Source organism: Hemitrygon akajei, chromosome 8 (assembly GCF_048418815.1).
Source record: "Hemitrygon akajei chromosome 8, sHemAka1.3, whole genome shotgun sequence".
In the NCBI taxonomy this organism is placed as follows: domain Eukaryota; kingdom Metazoa; phylum Chordata; class Chondrichthyes; order Myliobatiformes; family Dasyatidae; genus Hemitrygon; species Hemitrygon akajei.
In genome coordinates this window covers 41934913-41962165 of record NC_133131.1, presented here as the reverse complement: position 1 = coordinate 41962165, position 27253 = coordinate 41934913, and the positions used below count along the sequence as shown (strand labels likewise).

General features: G+C 42.0%; 1 protein-coding gene across 2 annotated transcripts in view; it reads left to right on the top strand.

The window, feature by feature from the left end:
- hip1 (huntingtin interacting protein 1) overlaps window positions 1-27253 on the top strand; it is a 344258-nt gene that overhangs the window by 138004 nt on the left and 179001 nt on the right. For both annotated transcript variants that reach the window (XM_073053676.1, XM_073053677.1), the window contains exons 2-3: window positions 17379-17442; window positions 19563-19705. In XM_073053676.1, the coding sequence (XP_072909777.1) occupies window positions 17379-17442; window positions 19563-19705 (207 nt within the window). The remainder of the gene's footprint in view (window positions 1-17378; window positions 17443-19562; window positions 19706-27253) is intronic.

Here is a 27253-nt window from a genome sequence, read left to right as displayed (position 1 = left end):
TCACACTCCTCGCTCGGACGGTCACTCTCTCCGGACTGCGACCGCCGTGGCCCCGGTACAGGGACCTCCAGCCCTTACCTTGTCCTCTCACTGGTGTGTTGCAATGATTTTATATGTTCATACGAGGAAAATATGTGGTGTGTGTTTAATATCCAAACATTACTTAAAATGTTTTGATGCTATTGACTTATAAGTGAGTTATAATTGACTTATCACTATATTCATGCGAGGAAAATATGCGCTGTGTGTTTAATACTAAATTTGTTAGATAAACCTTTTTAGAAACGAAATTGAGTATATTAGCCACTTATAAGTGACTATTGTTGACTTATCACCTATATTCTGGTCGTGATTAACACCCCACCCCCCACCCCCCCCATTGGCCGGTCTGCAAGAATATTGTCAACATTAAACCAGTCCGCGGTGCAAAAAAGGTTGGTGACCCCTGTGTTAACTAAATACTTTGTTCATCACTCCTTTTCTGGCAGCATTGTAAGTAATCATCTGTAACTTGGAGGCAGTTCAGTGTTGCAGAACCAAGGCGAGGCCGGTGGGTCTGTTGGTGAGTGTGGAAGAGCACGAAAGATCGGGTACAGGCAGAATCGATGCGGCAAAGTCCGGCGTATCCAAGTGGCAGAACCTGTTGTTTGGACCGAGATTTAAGTGCTGGGCCAGATTGAAAAGGTCAAGGTGTCAGAAAGGTCAGGGTGTCAAGGCCTCAGGCGAGGTACAGGCCAATTAAGATTGCTGCTCTACGATGTTCACTCGTCTCCACGCTAAACTATGGAACTCCTGTGGACTTAAATTCAGAATGCTATTTGCTTGTGGTTACTGTTTGCATGATGTTTATTTCTCTTCTTTTTTGTATATTATTTTTTATTGAAGTTTATCATCAAACAAGCATTTCCATAAGATGTATTTTAGATACTGTACATATATATCATATAATCATATTTGTCACAAATCCCCACATTAAAATTATCTGAGGTATACGCTCATAGAAAAGAGAGGAGAGAAAGAACAATCCAAATAAGAGAACTATGTACAAAGTAGGGAGTGATCTTTTTTTACAACATATTCATTGACTTGTGAGATTAAAATCAGGCCTATAAGGTGTCCTGTGATCTCCATTAGTAAAATTGTTCCTTGTGTTAATCCCATTCTATTGGTGTTTTGTTTCTGTTGGAATTCCTGTACAATATTTTGGCAAACCTTCAATTAGTTGAGTAAGTGCTGCTTTCTAGGGTAGACACCCATGTTGTAGTTATGCTGTAGCAGTTCGACTAGAGTTACAACCCCTCAGAGGAAATATTTATTCTGGATTGTTGATGGAAGAGCCAATGATCTCAGATATTTTTGATATACTGACTAAACTGTAATGGAAACTGCCTTTTGTGCCACAGGATTCTTCAGGAGGAGGCTGTAATGGATCTTCAAATTGGAACTTTTGATAAATATGGCTGAAAATGCTTACGTTGTGCATCTTTGCTTGTGAAGAGGGAAGATGGTCATGGAACAGGGATTCCCAGCCTTTTTTATGCCATGGATCTCTATCATTAACCGAGGGTCCATAGATCCAAGGTTAGGAATCCCTGGTTAGAATCATATTTACACAGAAGGAGGCCAGTTAGCCCATTGAGTCTCTGCTAGCTCCCATCAGCAATGCCATTGAATGTTTACCCTGTTTTTTTTCTAAACTATTGCCATCATTCCTTCGAATGCTTGTACAATTCAGTTTTGAAAGTCTGAATCACTTTATTTCTCTCTCCCTTGGAGGCAGTGAATTGCACATCATAACTAGTCTGTGCTTAACATGTTTTTTTCCTCCAATCTCCTGCCTAACAATCTGCACTGTCCTTCTGCCATGCCTGGAAATGGATTTTTGACGGCCATAAAGCAATCAAAGCTCAAAAAGTAGACAATCAGTCCCTATATTTGAATAGTCAATGGGGAAAAAAATCCATCAGCAGTCAGCAAACAAGCCAATTAAAGTGCTCAGATTGCTTCAGATACTATCGTTATTTGGACCTAATATCTGTTGCTCAAATAACATCTGCAACTTTATATTCACAGAATGAAATTCGTCTGTAAATAACTTTAAGTGTGTCCAAAAGCTCAGGACGATAACAGGAAAGTAGCAATAGAAATAAATGTTTTGATAGCATTGAGGTTCGAATAGAAATGCATTATAAATGTTTCCTATGGTGGGGGAGTCTAAGGCCAGAGGACACAGCCTCAGAATAGAGGGATATCCTTTTAGAATGGAGATGAAGAATTTCTTTAGCCTGAGAGTGGTGAATGTGTGGAATTTGTTGCTACGGATGGCTGTGGAGACCAAGACATTGAGTATATTTAAGGCAGAGGTTGATAAAATCTTGATTGGTCATGGCATGAAGGGATACAAGAAGGCTGGAGATTGGGGCTGAGAGGTACATAGGTGAGCCATGATGAAATGGTAAAGAAGACTTAATGGGCCAAATGGCCTAATTCTGCTCCGATATCCTATAGTTTTATAAATAAATATTAATGTCTTTCTCTGAGCATGATAGTTGATCTTCACTAAGTAAGCAAGTTGTAGGCTTCCAGCATCTTATGTAGTAATTGAGGACCAAATGTGAAAATGCACACACATGAGGAAGAATTATATGTGAGAAAGCATTATTTGTGAGAAAGAATTTCTTTAGCAGAGGATGAACTTGAATCAGTGAAGGATGCTTGACAGTTGTGGGAGGGTTTGAATACCATAACATCTTATAAAGTTAAATCAAGTGACACAGGCGACAACAGGGCTTCACTTCCAGATAAGCTCAATACCTTCTCTGCTCGTTTTGACCATCAAGGCATGGAGGAACCATCATAAACTCCCCCATCTCCCGATAATCCCATGATTTCAGTCTCTGAAGCTGAATGCAAGCTGCCTTCAGGAGGGTGAGCCCACGAAAGACATTTGACTCAGACAAGGTACTTGGACAAGTACCTGTGCTGGTCAGCTGGCTGGAGTCGTCACTCAGATCTTCAACCTCTTGCTTCAGCAGTGTGAGTTACCCACCTGCTTCATACAGGCTTCAATTATACCAGTGCCCAAGAAGAGCGTGGTGCCTGCCTCAGTGATTATTGCCCAGTTGCACTTGCATCCACGGTGATGAAGTGTTTTCAGGGGTTGGCGATGAAACATATCAAATCCCGCCTGAGAAGTAACTTGGATCTGCTGCAATATGCCGTCTGAAGTAACAGGTGTACATCAGAGCAACATACACAAAATACTGGAGGAACTCAGCAGGCCGGGTAGCATCTTTGGAAAAGAATATGGTCGACGTTTCGGGCAGAGACTCACTTGATGAAGGGTCTCAGCCCGAAACGGTAACTGTTAACTCTTTTCCAGCCCTGGAACATCCATCAGCAAAGATGCACACATCAGGATGCTCTTTATCAACTACAGCTCAGCATTTAATACCTTTATCCCTGCAAAACCAATCAATGATCTCTAAGAAGTGGTCATTAATACGTTGTGCAATAGGATCCTGGATTTCCTCACTTGCAGACCCCAGTCGGTTTGGATTGGCAGGAACATCTCCACGATAACCATCAGAGCAGGTGTACTCAACTCCCTGCTCTGCTCAGTTTGCACTTATGACTCCGTGGCTAAGCACGGCTCCAATGCCATATTCAAGTTTGCTGGTGACACCACTGCCATATCGGAGGGAGATTGAAAATCTGGTTCAGTGGTGCAATAACAATAGTAATTTATTCAATGTCAGCAAGACCAATGAGTTGATTATTGACTTCAGGAGAGGGAAACCAGAAGTCCTTGAGCCAGTCCTCATCAGAGGATCAGTGGTGGAGAGGGTTAGCAACTTCAAATTCCTGGGTGTTATTATTTCAGAGGAACTGTCCTGAGCCCCAGAGCGCAATTACGAATAAAGCGCAACACCTCTGTTTCTTAGGAGTTTGCGGAAGATTTGACATGACATCTAAAACGTTGACAAAGTTATAGAGATGTGTAACAGAGAGTATATTGACTGGCTGCATCACAGCCTAGTATGGAAACACCAATGCCCTTTAAAGGAAAATCCTACAAAAGGTAATTTATATGGTCCAGTGCATCACAGGTAAAGTCCTCCCCACCATTAAGCACATCTATACAAAATGTTGTCACAGAAGGCAGCATCCATCATCAGGGACCCCCACTACATAGGATGTGCGCTGTTCTTGCTGCTGCCAAAGGGAAGAAGTTACAGGAGGCCTCAGGACTCACATCACCAGGTTCATGAACAATTACTACTCCTGAGCCATCAGGCTCTTGAATCAAAGGGGATAACTTCACTCAATTTCAATTGCCCATCATTGAAATGCCCCACAACTAATGGACTCACTTTCAAGGACTCTATCTCATGTTCCCGATATTTATTATTATTTCTTCATTTTGTATTCGCACAGTTTGTTGTCTGCACTCTGGTTGAATTTCCTAGTTGGGAGGTCTTTCATTGATTCTGTTGCTGTTATTCTATAGATTTATTGAGTACACATTAAACGAATCTCAGGGTTGCACGCGGTGACCTGTGTATGCTTTAGTAATAAATTTACCTTGAATTCTGAATGAGTAGATCTGTGGAATGCATTGTCATGGTGGTGGAAACCAAGCCACTGGGTATATTTAAAGTGGAGGTTGATATGTTCCTGATTAATAAGGGTGTCAAACATTACAGCAAAAGGCAAGGGAATGGGTTTGAGAAGGAAAATAAATTAGCGATGATTGAATGGTGGAACAGGCTCGATGGGATGAATGGCCTAATTCTGCTACTAGGTCTGATGATAGGAAACTCATAAGTACACTTTTTGCAAGAAGCTCCACTAAATAGTCTATGGGTGTATAGTCAGTGTAAGATTGAATCAAACAAGGAAAGGAGATATTAGGTTTCATAATTAAGAACTTAGTTAAGTGAGTAATTTATAAATAGTGTAAGTTATGCTTTGTCTTGGTAGGTATGAAGGAGTCCTAGAGTCATAAAGAAGACCTTTTAACCCAAAGAGTCTGCAGTGACATTTATGCAAATATATGCACTAATCCTTTATTAATTCCCTTATAGTTATTGTCATCAACAGCCCTTGGGATTCTGCCACTAACCTGCCAGTACAGATTAATTGCCATGACCATTTAACCTCCTAATCCTTTTGTCTTTGGGATGTAGGGGGAAAGTGAGGCACCGGGAGAATACCAAATGATGATGGGAAGAATGTGCAAACTTGACACAGTCAGCACCTGAGGCCAAGGTTAAACTTGGGTCTCTGGCAATTTGAGGCAATGGCTCTATTCATTGTTTGACTGTCTCTCCCACAAGGAATTTGGGGATGCACAAGAGAACAGTCTGGGATGGTTGGTGTTGGAGGTACAGCTGCAACTCTAAAGGTTACAGGAATGGTGAGCAACACGACTGGAGTTGTTGACGTTCATCAGTTGAACATAATTTGAGAATGTTGAATATTCATTGGCTGGTAGACCAGGAGCCAAAAAATTGGTCAATAAGCAAAAGGAATAATAATGAATGAAACCTGCTGCAGTTTAGCATCTATTGTTTGAGGTTTTGACAAGGCGAAGTTCAGGATCCAGCTGGAGGAGTATTGCTGATTGGCTGAGGGATTCAATATCAGCCGGGTGATTCCAGGCAAACAAAGATGATGCTAGGGATTTTGAAGTTAGTTATCCCTGTGATAGGATTTGGGGCTACAAATTCAGTTTTGGATCATGTGGGACATTATAAACAGTTTAATGCAGGCTTAGAGTATGAAGAGAACGGAAGATAAATGTCCAGCATTTGCTGTTGGCATAGCAATGTAACCGTCAAAACATGCTTTGAAACTGAAAGCAACTTATGGCATTTTCATGAGCAGCTAAGCACCAGTTACTGTTGAAAGTCTTGTACCTCATAGCACTGGGGCATTGCAATTTTCCTATAGGAAATTGATAAGAACTAGTGCTTTGACATTAGTTTTATTTCAATAAAGTCAAATAACAAGCTTAAGATGGCGCTACTTCTTCTGGTTTGAATGACAACTTGTTTAGTGGCCAATGAAGCACAGAAAGCAGCTGAATACTGTTCACACTTTTTCTGGTAAACGGTCACTGCCAACAGTGGCTTGTGGCTTCCCTGTCGGAGTTGAGCGGAATTATCTGTATGATCCACAATTTTTGCGGTGTAACTGGAGTCTCACTGGGTTGCAGTATGGTTGGGCTGGAGTGGTTTTGGAGGCATTTCGATGTGGTGGTGCCGAGACAAAGCTAGGCGTGGGAAGATCTGAGGTTTGATTCATTTGACAGCCAAACTGAATTGGAAAGGTCAGATACAGGCCATATCAAGGCGATGGGGCCCGAACCCCTGGGCCAGGAATGATCCAAGGTTTGGACAATTTAAGTGCCGGACAAGATTGAAATGGGGTTGGGGTCTTGGGGTTGGAGATGAGTGACAGGCCAGTTTGGCTCACTCCTGTGGAGTTTACCTGTCTCTGTGCTGGTCTGAGGTCTTCTAAATCTGGTTCTATTGGGGTTCTTTGTTTCTTGGCTGTCTGCAAGGAGATACATCTCAAGGTTGTATGAAGTATACATGCTTTGATAATAAATATACTGTGAACTGTGAACTTTAAATCAAGCAGCACAGAAATAGGCTTTTCTGTCTGTCATGTTTATGGCAGCATCAAGTCTTCATCTGTATTAAGTTCATAGCCTTAACTGTCTTGGCAATTCAAGTGCTCATCTGATACTAAACTGTTATGAATTTCCTATGCCATATTCTCAATGTGGAAACTATTGAAAGCTCACCCTCCTTGTGTAAGATGTAACTGAATTTGATTAAATACCATTTCATTGCACCATACATACATGTACTTGTGCAAATGACAATAAACTGAACTTTGACTTTCAATTCATAATTGCTGAATTTCCAATCTGCCCCTTAGAAACTAATTTTGTGCGTAAGCCATTGTCCCCCTCAGTCTCTGATAAATATTCCTGAGATTTTTAAAATCTTTCTACAGGGTGGTATATTTCAGTTTCAACCTTAATCAAAAGAAAAATGTCCAAAACTATTTGGTTTTCTGTAAAATGAGTGAGAAATTACATGTAAATGATGAATTTTCTTTCTGGTTTGTGGCCATTGAGAATTCTTCAAGCCTGATTGACAACACCAATGTTCTTCAGTGCAGTTTGTCCTCTGAAACTGGCATCAAGGAAGGGGAAAGTCCTCTCTTGATCCAAGTGAGCAACCTAATTCTAGGTTGGTGACAGCTAATGGCTATTTTTCCAGTGGCATGCAAAAGTTTGGGTACCCCTGGTCAAAATTTCTGTTACTGTGAATAGCTAAGCAAGTAAAAGATGACCTGATTTCCAAAAGGCATAAAGTTAAAGATGACATATTTCTTTAATATTTTAAGCAAGATCACAGGCAGTCCCTGAGTTATGAACGTCTGACTTACGGACAGCTCGTACTTAAGAACAGAGGGAGGAGAACGCCGTCTGCCATTTTAAGTCGGATCACGACGCCGTCTGTCATTTTAAGTCATTGCCCTTAACACTGTTGAGTGTGTAACTTTGTATTTGGCTTAAATATTTCTTAGCAAGATTCACCCTGACCCCCCCCCCCCCCCCTTTTCCAGTCAGCACCACCCCCACTTGTCCCATTTAACCTGTCTCAGTGCGGTGGACTTTAGGACCCGGGGGAGTAGAGGACCTGCTGTATCTTTTTATTAGATGCGATCGTGAACAATAGCCAGATCAGAAATGCTGATCAAGTTAACTAGTTCCTAAAGAGAACTCTGATAGGCCAATCAGACGGTTCACTGCTGCTCAGTGATAGAACATAAAATCTGCAGTTTTCTGTTCTGCTGATGGAAAACAATCACGATTGAAAATAAAGTGGAAATAATAAAGCGATTGGAAAGAGGTGAAATACCATCAGTCATTGGAGAAGTTTTAGGTTGCAGTTGGTCAACCATCGGAACAACTTTAAAGGATACAGGTAAAGGATAAAGTTAGAATAATGGAGTATGTGAAAGGCCCTGCCCCTTCAGCTTGCGCCTCTTTTGTTAGTCAATTGTGGATTTTGAGGTGTGTTTAGGATCATTATCCTGTTGTAGAAGCCATCCTCTTTTCATCTTCAGCTTCTTTCCAGATGGTGTGATGTTTGTTTCCAGAATTTGCTGGTTTTTAATTGAATTCAATCTTCCCTCTACCAGTGAAATGTTCCCCGTGCCACTGGTTGTAACACAAGCCCAAAGCATGATCGATCCACCCCCGTGTGTAACAGTTGGAGAGGGGTTCTTTTCATGAAATTCTGCACCCTTTTTTCTCCAAACATACCTTTGCTCATTGCAGCAAAAAAGTTCTATTTTATATTCATCAGTCCACAGGACTTGTTTTCAAAATGCATCAGGCTTGTTTAGATGTTCCTTTGCAAACTCCAGAGTCTGCTAAATCTTCCTGAAGGTCTTTTGCAGTCAAACAAGGGTTTTGGTTTGCCTTTCTAGCAATCCTACGAGCAGTTCTCTTGGAAAGTTTTCTTGGTCTTCCAGGCCTCAACTTGACCTCCACCATTCCTGTTAGCTGCCATTTCTTAATTACATTACGAACTGAGGAAACGGCTACCTGAAAACGCTTTGCTGTGTTCTTATAGCCTTCTCCGGCTTTGTGGGCATTGTTTATTTTAATTTTTAGAGGGTTAGGCAGCTGCTTAGAGGAGCCCATGGCTGCTGATTGTTGCGAGAACATTTGAGGAGTCAGGGTATTTATAAAGCTTTGAAATTTGCATCAGCTGGCCTTTCCAAATGATGATTGTGAACAAGCCATAGCCCTAACAAGCTAATTAAGGTCTGAGACCTTGGTAAATGTTACCTGAGAGCTCAAATCTCTTGGGGTGCCCAAACTTTTGCATGGTGCTCCTTTCCTTTTTCTCCACTCTAAAATTGTACAAAACAAAAGTAATACACTAATCTTGCTTAAAATGTTGAAAAGAATGTTTCACCTTTAATAACTTTGTGACTTTTGGAGATCAGTTCATCTTCTACCCGCTTAACTATTCACAGTAGCAGAAATTTTGACCAGGGGTGCCCAAACTTTTGCATGCCACTGTAACTTCAAGGTCTGGCTTGATGCTTTTAGGATCACACATCTCTGAAGCAAGAACTGAATCCAAAGCCATGGTAATCCAGTTGTTAGCTTTGGTCTACTGGAATCACATTTCTCTTTCTATTTGTTGAAGTATGCACTCCTAACCAAGTGTTTTCAGGTAGTTCAATGCCCTCTGTCTGAAATTCAGATGCTTAATTTTAGACTTTTGTCTCTTAATTGTGGGCTTCTCAACCATGGCAAATTAAAGGTTTCCATTATTGTTCCTTATCACTGTACTTGGGAATGTTAGCATGGCAGATACAGTCCTGGACAGGCAGACAAAGATCTGGAGTTCAAATTGCACCCTAGCAGATTATGGAAATGTAATCTGTATTCTTAAGAAAGGCATTTGTTCAGAGGCTTCTCCTCCGATTTCTTAATTTAATTATAAGTCAACATTTGTGTTTGTATGTGACAGAATTGCATAGCTTTTCTCTCATTCATTTTTCAGGATCTGGATGTTAGTGGGAAGCCAGCAATTTCATATCCCTAAAATATTTATCAGCCCAGGTGAGGAGCTAACTTGAAATGCTAATCTCTTTGATGAAGTTACGCCTACAATGGCATTGGTAAGGAAGGTTTAAGGATTTTTATCTCACAGTGATCGTATATCTCCACATCAGAATAGTCTATGACTTGTCAGTTAATTGTAATTTTTTTTGTAGGCGATACATAATGGTGAGGTTTTAGAGGGGATTGAGTAACAATCGAGCTGACTGATGCTGGAGCTATAGTGTTTATCGACTTGTCCATTTGAGTAATGACCTTGAGAATATTGATGCTAAATGGCCTCATAATGGTGATATCATTGAATATCCAAGAGTGAGTATATCCTCTCAAATGAGTAATTTCTTGGTGGGTTTGTGGCAAGGATGATACTCATCAGTCTATGCCTGAATGGGTGTTGCTGCAAGAGGATGTGGACTAATTCATTTGCTGAAGAGTTATAAATGGAAGTGAATTTTGTGAGTTCCTTGGTGTGATCATCTCTGTGTCTGACTTTATAATGGAAGGAAGGTCACTCATTAAACAGCTGAGGACCACTGCCCTGAGAAACTTCTGCAACGATGTCTCAAAAGAAGTATAACTGACTTCCAACAACTACAGTGGTCTTTATTGACTTGGGTTTGGTTGTAACCACTGGAGTGCTCTTCTACATGATACGTTTTGATGTGCTTGACCACGACTTCTTAACGTCACTTTTGGTCATACGGTACCTCGATTCTCTGGAATTCAGCTCGTTGGTCTGATTGAAGCGTGAACACCTTTTGATCAGGAGCCAGTTAATCTTGGCGAAATGCAAGCTAGGCATTGTTAACCAGTTTACTGTTGAATACCTGTGATTTAATATTACTGTTGAGGACATCTTTGACTACTGATTAAAAGTAAACTGGGTGATAATCACCCGGCTAGGATTATCCTACTTTTTATGAAGATGATAAACATGAACAATTTCCCACATTATTTAGTAGGTGCTGTGTTGCAACTGCACTGGAATGAATTTGCTGAAGGCATGGTTAGTTCTGGCTCCATGGCCTTTGTTACCTCTGAGTGAATGAAGTTAATTGAAGAGTCTTTGATGACTAGGAGGAAGCTGAGATTGATCATCCCTCCTGCCCTGCCACAGCTGAAAATGGTGGTGTTTCTGAAGATCTGGCCTCCTGGTGGATGTACACTTAAAAACTCTACCGTCCCGTGCTGGTTCTACGACTTCTATTTTCTGTGTGTGTATTGTAGATGCCCCAAGTCTGGCAAGCTGCCCACCTCATCCCACCTGTGATTTACACATTGGCTTCACGAATCGTCTCAAGCATCCACTAGACTGGAGAAGAAACAGTAGTAAATTATCCTTGATCCTGAGGGACTGCCTAAGAAGAGCTATCAGTTGTGACTGCTTGATTGTTGAGCTTGTTGGTAACTGAAGTAAAATTATTTTGTTAAGATGGACAGAATAACGTCTTTTGTTTTCCATTTCATGAGGACTTCACCATAATAAATTGAATTTAACCAAGTAATGAACTTACTCCAGAAAGCCTGAAGGATTTTGATTTGCGTTTGGTTCACTAACTGCACATGTCATTTAAAAAGGAACCAAAGGAGGGAAAATGCTAATTGTTCAGATGACTAAGTTGATTTCAGTAGAATATATATAGGTAGAATATGAGTAGGTAAAGCCCTATGAAATTTCATGTGGAGCAAGGTGATGTGAAATATTTCAGGAGAAAGAAAAAGCATTTATATTTATGAGTAAAATATTTATGGGGTGGAGATTCTTGAGTATTTGAAGTTTAAAAGTAAGATGAGAAGCTCAGAATATACAGGACATTGCAATCATCCTGTGCTGTTACAGGCCCTTCAGCCCACTGTCTTCATATTGTTCTGAATCAACTATTTTGTCTACCTCCTCCTTCTTAAGCCCATCACCCCTACTGGGGCATAGGCTGCTGACAGTAGCTGGCAAGAATCCGCAGTCCTAGGCCATTTTTCACTTTGTCTCTTCTTGGTGTATCCTTCCTCTCCCAGGGATGATGCCTTGGAGGCTTCTGTTGTTGTTTCTGTAGCACTGGGTTTTTACAGGATAGGACTGTAGCCCCGTAGCCAGTCCTCTTCCTTTCACAGCTGGGCTTGGGACAGTCCATGGTGGAGTTACTTTGCTTATCTAATATTTATATAATCGTGCAATGTTATAATGCAGTAGAAGTACAGTGCACTCTGAGCTAGCTTAGTATATCTAGTACTTTACGTTCTATTAGTTCTTTGAATTGTGGCTCATCACCTTCGGTGGTGATGTGGGGAATGGATGATTTACACATAAATAAACAGGTCATTATTACTGACTCTCAAATGTTCTTTTGCACAGAAAATTCTTTTTCACCCTGTCCTTTGCCCAGAGGCTTGGATTACATGGAAATTGAATAGTTTATTCTGCCAAGGTTTATCCTATTGGAAATTGAATAGTTTATACAGCCAAAGTTTATCCTAGGCTTAATTTAGGTTTGCATCTCCACAGCCCTGTTCTACACAGTCTACGTGCTATTGTAAAGTAGTTTATTGAAAAGATTCTAGCATGTCTTTTTCTCTTGCCGTTTCAGAGGCATATTATTTCAGACCTCTACTTATTCCAACAGGTGTTCCAACAGGATGCAGCTTTAATCTTGTCTGTAGCTGTTTTCCAAGCAGTGTCTCTTTACAGCAGCTTTGCTAAGCTTTTGGAGAGGGGATGAGAACATAGATTAAAAACTCTCAAGTTTTGGGCCCCGTTTCTCAGAACGGATGTGTTGTCATTGGACAGAGTCCAGAAGAGGTTTATGTGGATGATTCTGGGAATGAAGAGATCAACATGTGAGGAGTGTTTGGCAGTTTTGGGCCTGTACTCACTGGAATTCAGAAGAATGTGGGGGATTCTCATTGAAACCTACTGACTGTTAAAAGGACTGGATAGGGTGGATGTGGAGAGGATGGGGTATCCAGAACTAGAGGGCGCAGCCTCAAAATTGAGGGGTGACCTTTTAGAACAGAGATAAGGAAGAATTTTTTTAGCCAGAGATTAGTGCATCTGTGGAATGCTCTGCCGTAGATCACAGTGGAGGCAGAGTCCGTGGGTGTACTTAAGGCAGAAGTTGGTAGTTTCCTGATCAGTCAGGGTATCAAAGGATAAGGCGAGAAGGCAGGTGCATGGGGTTGTGTGGGATCTGGGATCAGCCGTGATGGAATGGAGGAGCAGACTCGGTGGGCTGAATGGCCTAATTCTGCTCCTGTGTCTTATGGTCGTATAAGAGGATGGTGTAGTTGCTGTAAAGGTGGATGCAGAGACTGTGAGGAAGGACAGACAGTGGAAAAAGCATAATTGCAATTAGCTGGATAGGTTGAGAAGTGTCTACTTTAATGTGAGAAGTATTAGGGACAATGGTGAGGAACTTAGTGCATAGGTCAGTACATGGAATTAGGACGTGGCTATTACAGAGACTTGGCTGTCACAAGGGCAGGAATGGCAGCTGGATGTTCTGGGGTTTAGATGTTCCAAAAGGGACGGAGTGAGGTAGAAGAGGTGGGGAGTGGCATTGCTAATCAGGGATATTTTATCACAGCTGCAGAAAGGGAGGGCATGATGGAGGGATTGTCTACTGAGTCAGTGTCGGTGGAAGTCAGATGTAGGAAGGGAGTAATAATCTATTGGGTGTATTCTGTAAACTCACTAGTAGCAACAGAAAGCTGAAGTATAAATCAGGAGGCAGATTTGAAAAGATACAAAATTAACAGGGTCATGGTCATGTGTGACTTCCGCTTTCCTAATATTGATCAGCATCACAGCCCTGCAAAAGGATTAGATGGAGCAGAATTTGTTCTGTTTGTTCAGGAAGGATTCCTGACAGGCCAACTAGAGCAGAGCCTGTAATGTATCTGGTACTGGGCAATAAACCTGTCAGGAGCAATTTGGAGATGGATGACCACAAATCCCTGATCTTCACCATAGCCTTGGAGAGGACCAGGCGCAGGCGGTATGGGAAAGTATTTAATTGGGTGAGGGTGAAATATGATGCTATTAGGCAGGAACTTGGGAGTGTAAATTGGGGACAGATGTACGCAGGGAAATTCACAACGTAAATGTGCAGGTTGTTTCTGGATCACATGCGTGGGGTTGTGGATACGTTTGTCCCATTGAGGCATGGAGAAAACGGTATGGTGACAAGAGATGTGGAGCATCTATCCAAGTGGAAGACAGGAGCATACAGTACTTGGGGTTTAGGAAACAAGCATCAGGCAGGTCTTTGAGAATTATAAGGTAGCCAGGAAGGAGCTTCAGAAGGGATTTGGGAGAGCTAGAAGAGAACATGAGAAGGCTTTGGCGAGGCAAAGTTAGGAAAACTCCAAGACATTACACACGTACATGAAGAAAAGGTGGATGACTGGAGTGACTAGAGGATGACTAGATCAGGGATAAAAGAGGACACGCGGCTGGATCAGAGGTAGGAGAGAATCTTAATGTATACTTCAGTATTCACCAGTAAGAGGGACCATGTCAAATATGAGGACAATGTAGAACAGGCTGATGTGCTGGGACATGTTGGTGTTAAGAAAGAGAATGTGCTTGAACTTTTGCAAAACATTGGGATAGGAAGGTTCTCTGGGACGGTCGGCATATACCTCCGATTCCTATGGTAATGATCCTTGCATCCTCACTGGCCACAGGACTACTGCCAGTTGGAGGGTGACAAATGTTATTCCTTTGTGCAAGAAAGGTAATGGGGATAAACTTGGTAATTATAGACATGTAAGTCTTGCATCAGTGGTGGGCAAACTATTGGAGAAGATTCTTGAAGACATGATTTACAAGCATTTAGAGAAACATAGTCTGATTAGAGATAGTCAATGTGGCTTTTTGAGGGGCAGGTTGTACCTCACAAGCCTGATTGAATTCTTTGAGGAAGTGATAGAACAAATTGATGAAGACAGAGCAGTGGATTCAGAATTGGCTTGTCCACAGAAGGCAGATTCTGGTATTAGGTGGACCATATTCTGCCTGGGGGTATGGTGACCAATGGGGTTCTGCAGGGATCTATTTGGAAGCCCCTCTTTTTCTGATCTTTTATAAATTGCTTGGATGAGGAGATGGAAGGGTGGGTGAGTAAGTTTGCAGATGACATGAAGGTTGGTAGTACTGTGGACAGTGCAGAAGATTGTTGTTCGTCACAATGGGACATTGATAGTCTGAGAAGTTGCAGATGGAGTTCACTCTGGAACAGTGTTATGTGAGTCACTTTGGAAGATTGAACTTGAAGGCAGAACATGGGGTTAATGGTAGAATTCTTAGCTGTGTGGAGGAACAGAGGGATGTTGAGGTTCATCTCCGTCGATCCCTCAAAGTTGCCAAGCCAGTTGATAGGATCATGAAGAAGGCATACAATGTGTTGGACTAATAGACAGAGGGTTGAGTTCAAGAGCCACAAAGTAATATTGTAGCTCTATAAAACCCTGGCAAGACCATACCTGGAGTTCTGTGTTCAGTTTTAGTCACCTTGTTATGGAAAGGATATGGAAACTTTAAAGACGGTGTAGAGGAGATCTACCAGGATGCTGCCTGTATCAGAGAGCATGTCTGGTTGAGATTTCCTCGTGTTTGCTGTGGTTGAGAGAACTAGAATTTTTCTCTTTGGAGAGAATGAGAAAGACAGGTGACAATCAAGGAGGACATGATAAAAAGAGGCATAAATAGAGTAAACTGCCAGAGACTTTTCCCCACAGTGGAAATGGTTAATACAAGGTGGCACAACTTTAAAGTGTTTAGAGGAAAGTATAGTGGAGGGGAGAGGGTTTTTTTTAACACAGAGTGGTAGGAACATGGAAAGTACTGGTGATAGAGGCTGATGCAACATGAACATTTCAGAAACTCTTTGATAGGCACATAGATGAAAGAAGAATGGAGGGTCTTGTGGAAGGAAAGGGTTTTATTGATCTTGGAGTAGGTTCAAGGGTTAGCACAACATTGTGGGCTGAAAGGCCTTTTTGCTGTTCAATGTTATTAGTCCTAGCTGAAGTGGTAGCTTTGGTAGCATGTAGACAAACCCCTCTTGTTTATTTTGTGCTCATTTCCACCCCATAATGGACACGGATATGGTGACTGCTTCTGTTGAGTATATGTCTTTCCCTCGCCCACACTGGTGCTTCCATTTCTGACCACAGTTCCCGGTCTGCATTCTTCCATTTCTATCCAAGACACTGGGTAAATTGCAATGACAATATGAACATTATTGAATCTGTGGAGCAACCAAGTACTTATAATGCTACAAGGATGGAACAGCCATAGACTTAAGTCTTTTGGTGAGCAGAATTAGGTAAAGGAGCTGTTGGCTGCTTTCTCCAGCAGTTGCTCTTCATTTTGCAGAAATGTTTCCAAAGAGTATTCCACTGGGGTGTTGTATGGCTCATGTATCTCATCCCAAGAGTCCTTGGTTTGTCAAAAGGGCATAGGGATAAAGCATGTGTGATCTGAAATTTTGGGGAATTTGGCTCATAGATGAAGGAAGCTGCTCCCATTCGCTCTTGGTACAAAGACTAGGTCAAATTTGGGTCAGGGAAACGTGTACATGCTTACACAGTGAGTGGTTATGCCAGAAACTTGCTGTTGTAAAGGTGCTGGAAGTAGAGATAATTAATGGATTTAAAAGTAACATGTACATGAAACCCCTGCGGCGAGAAACCCACTTTGGTCCCACCAAACCTGTGAGGTTGGGATGTCTCGCCTACCCTAACCCCGGTGAATGCTGAGTGAGTTACTGCATCCCTTCAATCACCCATTGACAAAAAATAACAGATTGTACGTTGCATACAATTATAATGAAAGTATATTTATGAGCATTAACTCAACCAAAGAATTATTAAAGAAAAGAAAAGAAAAACAAAAAGGGCCCAATTAATTAAACAGTCAAATATGCACATAAGTTGGAGATCTGTAACTCGTGTGCTGGACCCTCAGTCTGCACGAAAGCCCACACCACCTTCAGAATGTCACTTGAAATCTATTTCGAGCAAATGGGTCTCCCACAGGAGTATTGGTCCTTCCTCCTTGAAGCCACCTTGTACAACTGGGACAACATCCTCAGTCACCTTCCCTCCTGTCTTCTCCCAGCTCCTGCCAAAAATGAAGACCCCAACCCACATCAGTGTCCCTCACAAAGCCTGTCTGCCCGGTGTTCTCTAGAACCTTCTCCCAATTCCGCTATCCTGATTGGCTGACGAGCAGACGAGACTGCTCTTACGGAGCTGCTAAAATGGAATACCTTTTGCACAGCAGTAAAAATCTCAACCAGGGCGTTGCATACACTTGAATGATTTAAACTGTCTTTCAGAAAAATGTCTTTCAGTGTCAGTATGGAGGGGATGGGACTGCATGGATTGTTGCACAGAGCGGCATAGAATTGATGGGCCAAAGGTTACCAATGTAATGACTTCATGACTGCATGACAAATAAAAGTTGCAAAAACATTTATTCTTTTATGTTGAAAATGCTGAGCTAAGGAAGTCTCATCATGGAAAGAGAAATAGGAATTGATGTTTCGGATCAATGGTTTTACTTCAGAATCGATGAAAGATCATCGACCCAAAGCATTAATGCTCTTTTCTTGTTTCTAGCATTCATGTTGTTCTGCTGCTCTATTTTAAATTATTTTATTGGCATTTATTTCAGAGAAAGATTTGATCTCTCATTCTCTTTTTTTTGCAGAGCGTCAGCATCAATAAGGCTATTAACGCACAGGAAGTTGCTGTGAAGGAAAAACATGCCAGAAATATCCTTTCATTTGGGTGGAGTTGGACAGAGCACAAAAGGAAGCCTTATTCGGTCTGTGTTTGTTTCCCACTGACTGGGCTGTGAGTGTACGGACTGTGGTTTCCTCGTCATCGAATGTTTTCAATGTGTTGTGACTGGGTGGCAAGGTTTTCTGGCTATACACCCTGTACTTAGACACATCAGCCTCTGTGGAAATTGAGTGCACAGTTTACAGGTGCATTCAGGACACTGGTGGTGGTCATTGCCTTATATGGGAAGATTGTGTGCCACTGCTTCTTGATGAGACTTTTGGCATACTATCTTTCAATTTAAAACTGGGAGTACTGTAATTTTTGTGTGTGTGTGTGTGTGTGTGTGTCTCTCTCTCTCTCTCTCTCTCTCTCTCTATATATATATATATATATATATATATATAGATATAGATTGGCTGTTGGTCCCCAGATCCTTGCCCAAAGTTATCATTCCACAGTGTGACACCTTCCATGCTGTCATGGCCTGACATCAGCCCAGAGGCATTTTCTGGCAAAGGTGTGCTGGAACCCTGCTCTTTTAATTCCCAATTTATTTTTCCCTACCCATGCAAGTATTTTCCCTTGGGAAGCTGAGGTTTTTGATTCTGACAGCTGATTGGATTACTGAAGTGTGCATGTCTTTAGGTCTGTTCTTGTTAGTTCTTGGGAGTTTTGTTTTCTAAATTACAATCTGCACTTCAAATGGGCTGCCTCTATTGGTCACATGGCACAGTTTGACATCATATATCATGTCACTATTCTGATATTGGGTAGGATGTTCCCCCGTTATACCTAGACGACACCGTTTCATTGAAAAAGTGTAGTAGCTTGTGACGTAGCTCATTTTATTGAAAGGATTGGATGTCAGAAACTTGCTGGATAACTGGCATAATTTTTACTTTCTTGCATAATAAGGATTTCCAAATCAATTTTATGGTTTATATTTTCATTTCTGGTTTGGAGAGTAAAACTTGTCCAGATAATTCCTTTGTCCTCTTCCCCAACAGGTGTCTAGTTTTATATATGTTTGTTTCCTTAAGTGACTACTATTCCCTATAGTTAAGATTTTATCTCCAAGGGAGGAAAGGGGAAAATAGATAGTTGACTTGAGGCTGATAAGTTTTTTGAAGTGGGAGTTTTAAACATGGGCACAATCTGATCACCTGCAAGCTCATTCTCAGTTATCTTCTAGATTTGAAAGGTAACTAACCACCTACCCCCCCCCCCCCCCCGCCCCTCGTAAGTGAGGAACTCTGAGGCAGACACTGAGTGCCTGTTGGTACTTTGAAAACTGACTGTCTTTTTAACTTTTGAACCTGAAGTTAAGTCTTGGTAGAGAAGAGATTTTATGATGTCATCATGCTTGGGGGAGAAAATTGAATATAAGTGATATGTTTTGGACTGTGCAGTATATCTATATAATTATTGAATGATACTGGAGTACCTACCTCCAGCATCCCCTTAGGCGGTGTGTTTCTGAAACCAGATGTAAATCTAGTTGCCATTGTATGCTTTAGTCCCTCATTTTGAAAATACATTTGTGCAGCTCAAGGATCCAGAGTTATGACCAGTGACCAGCTCTGGCTGCAGTTAACCTTGTCTTGGCTTAGTGAAAGTGGAATCTTCATTTAGGGGAAGCCAAATATTTAGCCATTCACAAGTTGCAACACTGCTAGAACTATCAGTTATGCAGTTTTTTTCCAGCTGAACTGCAAAAAAGCTCTGTAAAAATATAAATATAAATTTAAAAATAGAAGTGTTGGAAAAATAATCAAATAGTATTGAAGATAAAGTACCTTAGTCACAACATTTCTTTTTATCAGAATCTAAAGTTCTAATCTGTTTTCTTCAGATGCCAAATGAATTGCTGTCAGTATCCTGTTTTAATTTCAGATCATGAACGTTTGTTTTGTTCTGGTATCTGAGAAGAATTTCCGTTCCCTTTATTTGCCATATCACGGAGTTTCATAACAATTACAAGCTCAATTCTTTGCAATTTATTTTTTGAAACTGATTAAATGTTAAAGCTGATTACATCTGTTTATAGCATGTTTCTATTAAAAATGTGTCGTGTGCTATTAATAATTTCCTTAACCTGTTTCTGCACCATGCATTCTGGGTACACATCATGAAAAGGGCGCTCACACCTTCTGGTCAGTCGTGAATCGTTTGCCATTGTCCAGCAACGCAGTCCTTTGTTGGAAGTTTTGTCACGTATTTCACAAGCTGCTAAGAGATGGACATCCAAGTGTAAGTCCTCTCATATTAAGTATCGCCTGGTTAAATGCATGATAATTAATGTTGAAGAAATGTTGGAAGTAAGTCATCAAGCTGTATGATATTCGCAAAATGTGTGATCAGAAATATACTTCATCACCGAGAGGTCATCTCTTGTAATGCCCAAGAATAAAATTCCATGTCATCTGTTTGTGCTCAGTGATGTCAGTAATTGGAAAGCAAGTATAGTGTGTTCATGATAGGAGCATGAAATGTTCCAAAGTAATTCAGTGGCGCATAATAATAAAACAAATACTGTTGCTAAACCAACAAGGAGCTCGGTCAAAAAGGAAACACGAGTGGAGAGGCGCCGAGATTCAGAAAAGTCTAGAGCTTTATGACCGTGCCAATTTGGCTTTATAGAATTGCCAACTGAAAAGAATCAAACTAAAGGTTGATCAGGAAGCCAGAATTTGAAGTGTGCATCTAACTTTAAGGTTATAATGCGAAGGAGATCACAGTGATGGGGAAGGACAAGATGGGAGAGACTTCAAAGCTAAAATGTGCCGGTACAGATTACTCCATTGTCCAACCAGAAGCGAATGACAAACAGACACACCGTGGATGAAGGGTACTTGTTGCAAGTTCAGGCAGTGATAGCAGGATGTCCTTAAGTTTGTGGAGAACAGAACTAAGAAGTATATTTGAGTTGAATATTTCTAGAAATATCAAAGGTACTTCAACTACAGATGAACTCAGACAGTGGTGCTGTCAACCTTTATTACTAAAATGGAAGTAAGTTGTCCGTGATACTATGAATGTGAAGTCCAAAGCTCATTTTGGGGCATAATATTTTGTATCAAGGATGTTAATAGTTTGTGACTCGAAGTGAAGACAGGAGCTTCATACTTATTTGAAGGAAATTTCTGCTGCTCCCGTATTGAGAGTTCTGATCATTTCAAAGCAAAGGAGTTAAGCAACACACACAAAATGCAGGAGGAACTCAGCAGGCCAGGCAGCATCTATGGAAATGAGGACAGTCGACGTTTTGGGCCAAGACCCTTTGGCAGGAGTCAAACAAGGTGGCAGTGTGGTAAATTTGGGTTTAATTAGTGCGCAGGACATTGGGTTTTCTGAGGGAGTCGCAAAGGAGCAGCCGGTGAAAGAGGAAGGTGTCCAGGTTAAATGTATGTGGGATACTAGAGTGCAGGCAGGAAGAGAGATGCTGTGGCAAGTTGGTCTCTGCTGATGATCCTAGATGACTGGATAGATAAAAACCAGATTAGTGTGGATTCCTAAGGATAAATGACTATGGTGAAATAAAAGCAGAAAATGCTGGAAACTTCAACAGCTCTGTCAGCATCTGTGGAAAGAGACAAGTGTATAGACCCTTGTCAGAACTTAATTTTGATTTTAGAGTGGCAGAGGGATGTATAGGACAAAGGGTATATCTCTGATTGGGTGAAACCTCGGTTGCCTTGGGGATGTAGATGGATCAGATCAGTCAGAATGAGAAAGTACAAAACAAACAAAAAATGTAGAGGTGCAGGAACTGGTGAAAGGTTGGGAGAGGGTATATGGGCACAGCTTATCTTGAGTATGAGCAATTTGCAGACGCTGGAAATCCAAAGCAACACATACAAAATGCAGGAGGAACTCAGCAGGTCAGGCAACAGCTATGGAAATGAATAAACAGTCGCTGTTTCAGGCCGAGGCTCTTTTTCAGGACTGAGAAGGAAAGGGGAAGTCGTCAGAATAAAAGGGTACGAGAAAGGCAAGAAGGCTAGATTGGAAGGTGACACTTGAAGCCAGGTGGGTGGGGAAGGTCAAGGGCCTGGAAAGAAGGAATCTGATAGGTGTGAGAGTAGGCCACAGGAGAAAGGGGAGGAGGGAGGTCCCAGGGGGTAGTGATAGGCAGGTGAGAAGAGGGGAAAGGTCAGAGTGATGGGGGTGGGGAGAGAATTTTTTTACTGGAAGGAGAAATCGATATGCCATCAAGATGGAGGCTACCCAGATGGAATACAAGGTGTTGCTCCTCCACCCTGAGGGTGGCATCTTGGCACCAGAGGAGGCATGGGCTGACATATTCGAATGGGAGGAGGTGTACGGGCAGGTGCAGCCCTTGGGCCGCTTGCAGGGATAAGTGCCAGGAGGGATGAATGAACAACGCAATGGTAGAGGGAGTGATCCCTGTGGAATGAGGGGGTGGGGGAGGTAAAGATCCCTTTGGTGATGGTGGATGTTGCAGAGGATGATGTGTTGGACACAGAGGCTAATGATAGGTAAGGACATTGGGAAATTATTGTCCCGTTCTCATTTGCTGCTCTCACGAGTTGACACATCAGTGATGGTGGAAGAAGTAGATCGGGGGGGGGGGGGGCATTGTAGGTAAGTTGGGACAAATTTATATGTCTGTGTTCAATGCCTTCGGAAAAGAAAGGACAGTTTGCATGGATGGAAGACTCTTGAGTTTTTTCAGGAAGGAGTGATGAAGAAAGATTTTAGAAGTAGAGGACTGTACCTGAGGAGAAGAAACGGTCAATAATTTTAGTTAACTTGAGATGGGAAAGGGAAGTTTGATGATCAGCAGTTAATTAGTTGAGGGTGAAGGAGCAGGAAATGAGTCTGCTTGATGCAGTGAGTTCCGAGGGGGCACAAAGGGAGTTGGATAAGACATGTTAGAATTCTGAGCTAGACTTGGTGGCTTGACAGAAAACTGGGAAACTTCAAAAAGAGCATTCAAGAAGTCAATGACCTGCCTGGGGGATATGGGAGAAGGATTTAAGAAGCACTGACCTACCTCCATTATTAACGTGTATGTGTGTGTGTGTGGCTATAGTTTTCTTGCTTGTCCATCCTTCCCTTGCTGGGTGAAGGCAACAATGGTGCTTGGCCTTGACTGTCAGCAGTCTGTCCTCCCTGATAATTTGAGCACACAGTCCCTGATACCTGCTATAACACTGGGAGCTCAACAACGCTCTAGCTGAATATAAAAAGTTTCATCTATCACTTTGAAAACTGTGAAAAAATGTTTCCTGTGTGTCTTGGGAAACTATCGACGAAAATCATTGAAACTCATAATATCATTATTCATGACGAAGGGTCTCGGCCCGAAACGTCGACAGCGCTTCTCCCTATAGATGCTGCCTGGCCTGCTGTGTTCCACCAGCATTTTGTATGTGTTGTTGTTTGAATTTCCAGCATCTGCAGATTTCCTTGTGTTTGCTCTATATCATTATTCATAGCTGTTTTGTGTTGATGCAGTCAGTTGCTGTTTCTTAAATCCATCCTTGCATTAGAACAGTATAACAATTACATTATCTCTTAAGCACTTTGGAACACTGAGTGATAACATGAGCATGTCTAGGTCAGATGGATGGAAATGCTGAGAAGAAAATTGAACTTTAGTGTGTCATCTGTAGACTTTTTGACTTTAAAAGTGAAAATTGGAAACATTTCAAGTTTTTCCAAGTATGTTCTTAATTATTTTACCCAGATTGATGCACGCATCATAAAAGCAGAGTATTTGTTAAACGGTGAGAGGTTGTATTGATGTTCAAAAAGACTTAAGTGTGTTAGTATGTAAGTCACTGAAAGCCAGCATGTTTTGGTTGGAATCTGGATCGCTCTCCCTTTGTGGGTGATGAAGACAGGTATTCTGGTGACATTTAAGAAGTATCTAGATTGAATTGCGATATATGGACGATCGAAATCATTGAGGCGGGTGTGGAGGCTGAGTGAATGTTCAGCGCCATTGACCAGCCTCTTGCTCCTTGCTGTCAGAGGGAGGTGTCTGTGTGTGGCGGGTGCTCTCTCTCCCTTTCGCTCACTGCTCCCAAGCGAAGGTCCCTGCATTCAATTGATCTCTCTCTCCCCCTCAATGCCTCAGCACCAACCTCCAGCAGCTGCGATTTGTAGTCTTGTACTCTAATTCAAGTTTATGATGTGCGCTAGTTCTGTTCACTCCTTCTTCTGTTGTTACTTCGAGTGATTTTTGAATTGGGGCGACCCGCAGATAATGAACACTGAGCTGAACTAAAATTTGCCTTTTGTGTTTTATATTCTGTGTTTTCACTTTTTTTTGTTTTTCTGTTTGCATACTTTTTTTGCACATGTGGAGGAGGGGTTTTGATGTTTTTCTTTGAATGGGTTGGTTCCGTGTTTTTTTTTTTGTTTCATGGCTGTGGGGAAGGTGAGTTTCAGGGTTGTATACTGCATACATTCATTGATAAATAAATATACTTGGTATTTGATTATGAACCAAGTGCTGCTGATGGGGTTAGTATTGATTGGTATTTGATGATGGCGTGGACATGGTTTACCGAGGTGCCTGCTTTCATAGTGTATGATTCAATGACCTGCTTCATGGAAATGCTCTCCAAAAATAACTTTTGGGGAGGGAGTCTGTATTTATATACAATCTATCCACACAAACGTGTAGTGCAGTGCAACTTACAAATATGGGAACTGGGTCTCTTAAAGGTGGGAAAGTACTTGGTCATCTGGTGTAAAGTGCTCTTAGGTTGCTGAACAAGGCACATATACCCCATTCTTGCAGAGGGGCAGTTACCTGAGCCATCTTCAATGGCACATAGCCCAACAAATGCTGCTGAGGCTAGGAAGACTGCCCCGGCTGCTGTGCTCCGTGCTGCTAATATGATGAACTGATGAGCAAGGCTTTGGGCCTACTTTGGGCTGCTGTAGGGTTCAGAACTGAGGGCTCAATCTTGGTTCAAATTGTTGTCATTCGCTTCAGTTGTCTGCATGATTTGTGATTTTCTTTCTCTTGCGTATCAAGTGTTGGTCTTCCATTTTCTTTTAATTTTTTTTCCCTTTAATTGGGTTCTTTTGAGTTTCTTGCTTGTGTGAGCAAACAAATCCCAAGGTTGTATAATTTATATATTCTTTGATAACAAATGAATTTTGAATCTTGAATTTGCGGGGATTTGATGATCAGGTTTCTCGAGAGAAAAATGACAGATGAGTAACCGGATTGTCATCCCAGCAGCCACTTCTGCGTGTGGCTACATTTAAGCCTTGCATTGAGCACAAGTACATAAACGTCAGGTGTCACGATGTGCTGAGCTACTTTACTTGCCCTTGGGTTTTGTGAAGGATGGGCCTCGTCTCATTGACATGGAACGTTCCATTTCATTTGGGCCTTGTTGCACCATCTAAAGAAAGATTTCTGCAGATGGAACTCTTAGAGCACAAGTTAGCTAGGCAGCACTCTTATCAGATTGTCTTGGGCACCCTGCGGAAAAAGGAGAAAGCTGGGTGGTAATTCAAGTAGACTGACACAGTTATATGGTGGATCGATCTGCTAATCCTAGAACGCTCAGACAAGCACCAAGGCTCGCTTCACTGGTGGAGAGAGGAATCCTGCCTTCCGGATCCATGTACACCCAGAGTTGCAATCTCACTGCGAGCTGCCCTCGAGGTGGCTGCGGAACAGATGCAGCTATCATCTGCCTCCTTGTAATCTGTGTGTTTGCCAAGAAGGTCCGAAAAGCAATGCAGTGGCCTTTGCCAAGGTTCATCTTGAGCAGCTGTGGAACGTGGGCCTCTGTCCTCTGTGGGCCTTTCGCAGAAATGCAACTGAGACAAACGGCAACTGCTGCTGGACGATCAACTTGGTAAAAGGTGCACTTCGCTCTGAAAATTGTTGGTCTTCTGGTGTAAGGAGATATCCGTAACTGAAGAAGGGTTTTGGCCCAAAAAGTCGACTGTTTATTTGTTCCCAAGGTGCTGCCTGACCTGCTGAGTTCCTCCAACATTTTGTGTGTGGTGAATCTGTAACTGAGTGCTGTTAGACTGTGTGCTGAAGCTTGGTGCAGCCCACACAACAAAGCTTGTGTGGGGAAGAGCTAGTTTATGGTGTCCTACCACTGTTACACACTGGTGGACCACACATCACAGTCTTCTAATTGTTTAAAGGGTAGGTTGTTTGGGGCTGGAATCTTAATAAAATTAAAATGTTGCAAAAGAACATATTGAATTGTTTGATACAGTGAATAAAGATAATGAAATGTTTTCAATTTTTTGTTGTTTAGTTGCACATTGGTTGCTGTCCGTCCTATCAGATGTGGTCTTTCATTGATTCTATTGGTTTCTCGTACTTACTGTGATTGTCCGCAAGAAAATGAATCTCAGGGTTGTATATGGCGACATAAATGTACTTTGATAATATATTATCTTTGGATAATCGTATTACTCTAAATTATCAATAAAGTATATCCTTTAACCTTGTACAATTTCAAAGTACTTATGTTTTGAAATGATCTGTTTTCACTGTATCTCACATGACATTAATAAATCAATATCAATTTCTAAAAAAAAGTTAGCCTCCTTCCTTTATAAAGCTCTGCTTTCTGGGAGCAATTAAATTGGAGATTCGCTGCTATTCCTGTCGCATACCAAAAGGGTTGTACTGTTTGGCTGAATGCATTATTGAAATCTGCAGTCTACACTTTCTCACTGAAGGCCTCAGCCTGTGCTTTAATGGGATAATTGCATCAGGGTTACGTTTTCTGATTGCAGATTCCCAGTGTGTGATCCACACTGAGTTTGCAGGCCCTCTGCATGCTGATGTTGAAGGATGCATTACCTTTACTGAGAAGATTTAATATTGTCATTATTTTACCCCCAAGAAATTGGTGATTAGCTTTTCTTCAGCAAGAATTATTGACCATTATGTTTCTGTTCTGATGTACTCAGAAACACAATATCTGCGAACGTTTCTGAAACTGAATGCTTGTTATCCAACGGGATCCCACTGCCAAACACATCTTTCCCGCCCTCCCACTTTCTGCTTTCTGCAGGGATCGCTCCCTATGCGACTCCCTTGTCCATTCGTACCCCCCATCCCTTCCCATCGATCTCCCTCCTGGCACTTATCCTTGTAAATGGAACAAGTGCTACACCTGCCCTTACACTTCCTCCCTCACCACCATTCAGGGCCCCAGACAGTCCTTCCAGGTGAGGCGACACTTCACCTGTGAGTCGGCTGGTGTGGTGTACTGTGTCCGATACTCCCGGTGTGGCCTTTTATATATTGGTGAGACCCGACGCAGACTGGGAGACCGTTTCTGTCTACGCTCTGTCTACCTACGTTCTGTCTGCCAGAGAAAGCAGATTCTCCCAGTGGTCACGCATTTTAATTCCACATCCCATTCCTATTCTAATATGTCTATCCATGTCCTCCTCTGCTGTCAAGATGAAGCCACACTCAGGTTGGAGGAACAACACCTTATATTCCATCTGAGTAGCCTCCAACCTGATGGCATGAACATTGACTTCTCTAACTTCTGTTAATGCCCCTCCTCCCATTCTTGCCCTATCCCTGATTTATTTATTACCCCCCCTTTTTTTCTCTCTCCCGCTCCCCATCACGCTTTGCCTGTTCTCCATCTCCCTCTGGTGCTCCCCTCCCCAGTTCTTTCTCCCTAGGCCTCCCGTCCCATGATCCTTTCCCGTCTCCAGCTCTGTATCCCTTTTGCCAATCATCTTTCCAGCTCTTGGCTTCACCCCACCCCCTCTGGTCTTCTCCTATCATTTCGCGTTTCCCCTTCCCCCTCCTAC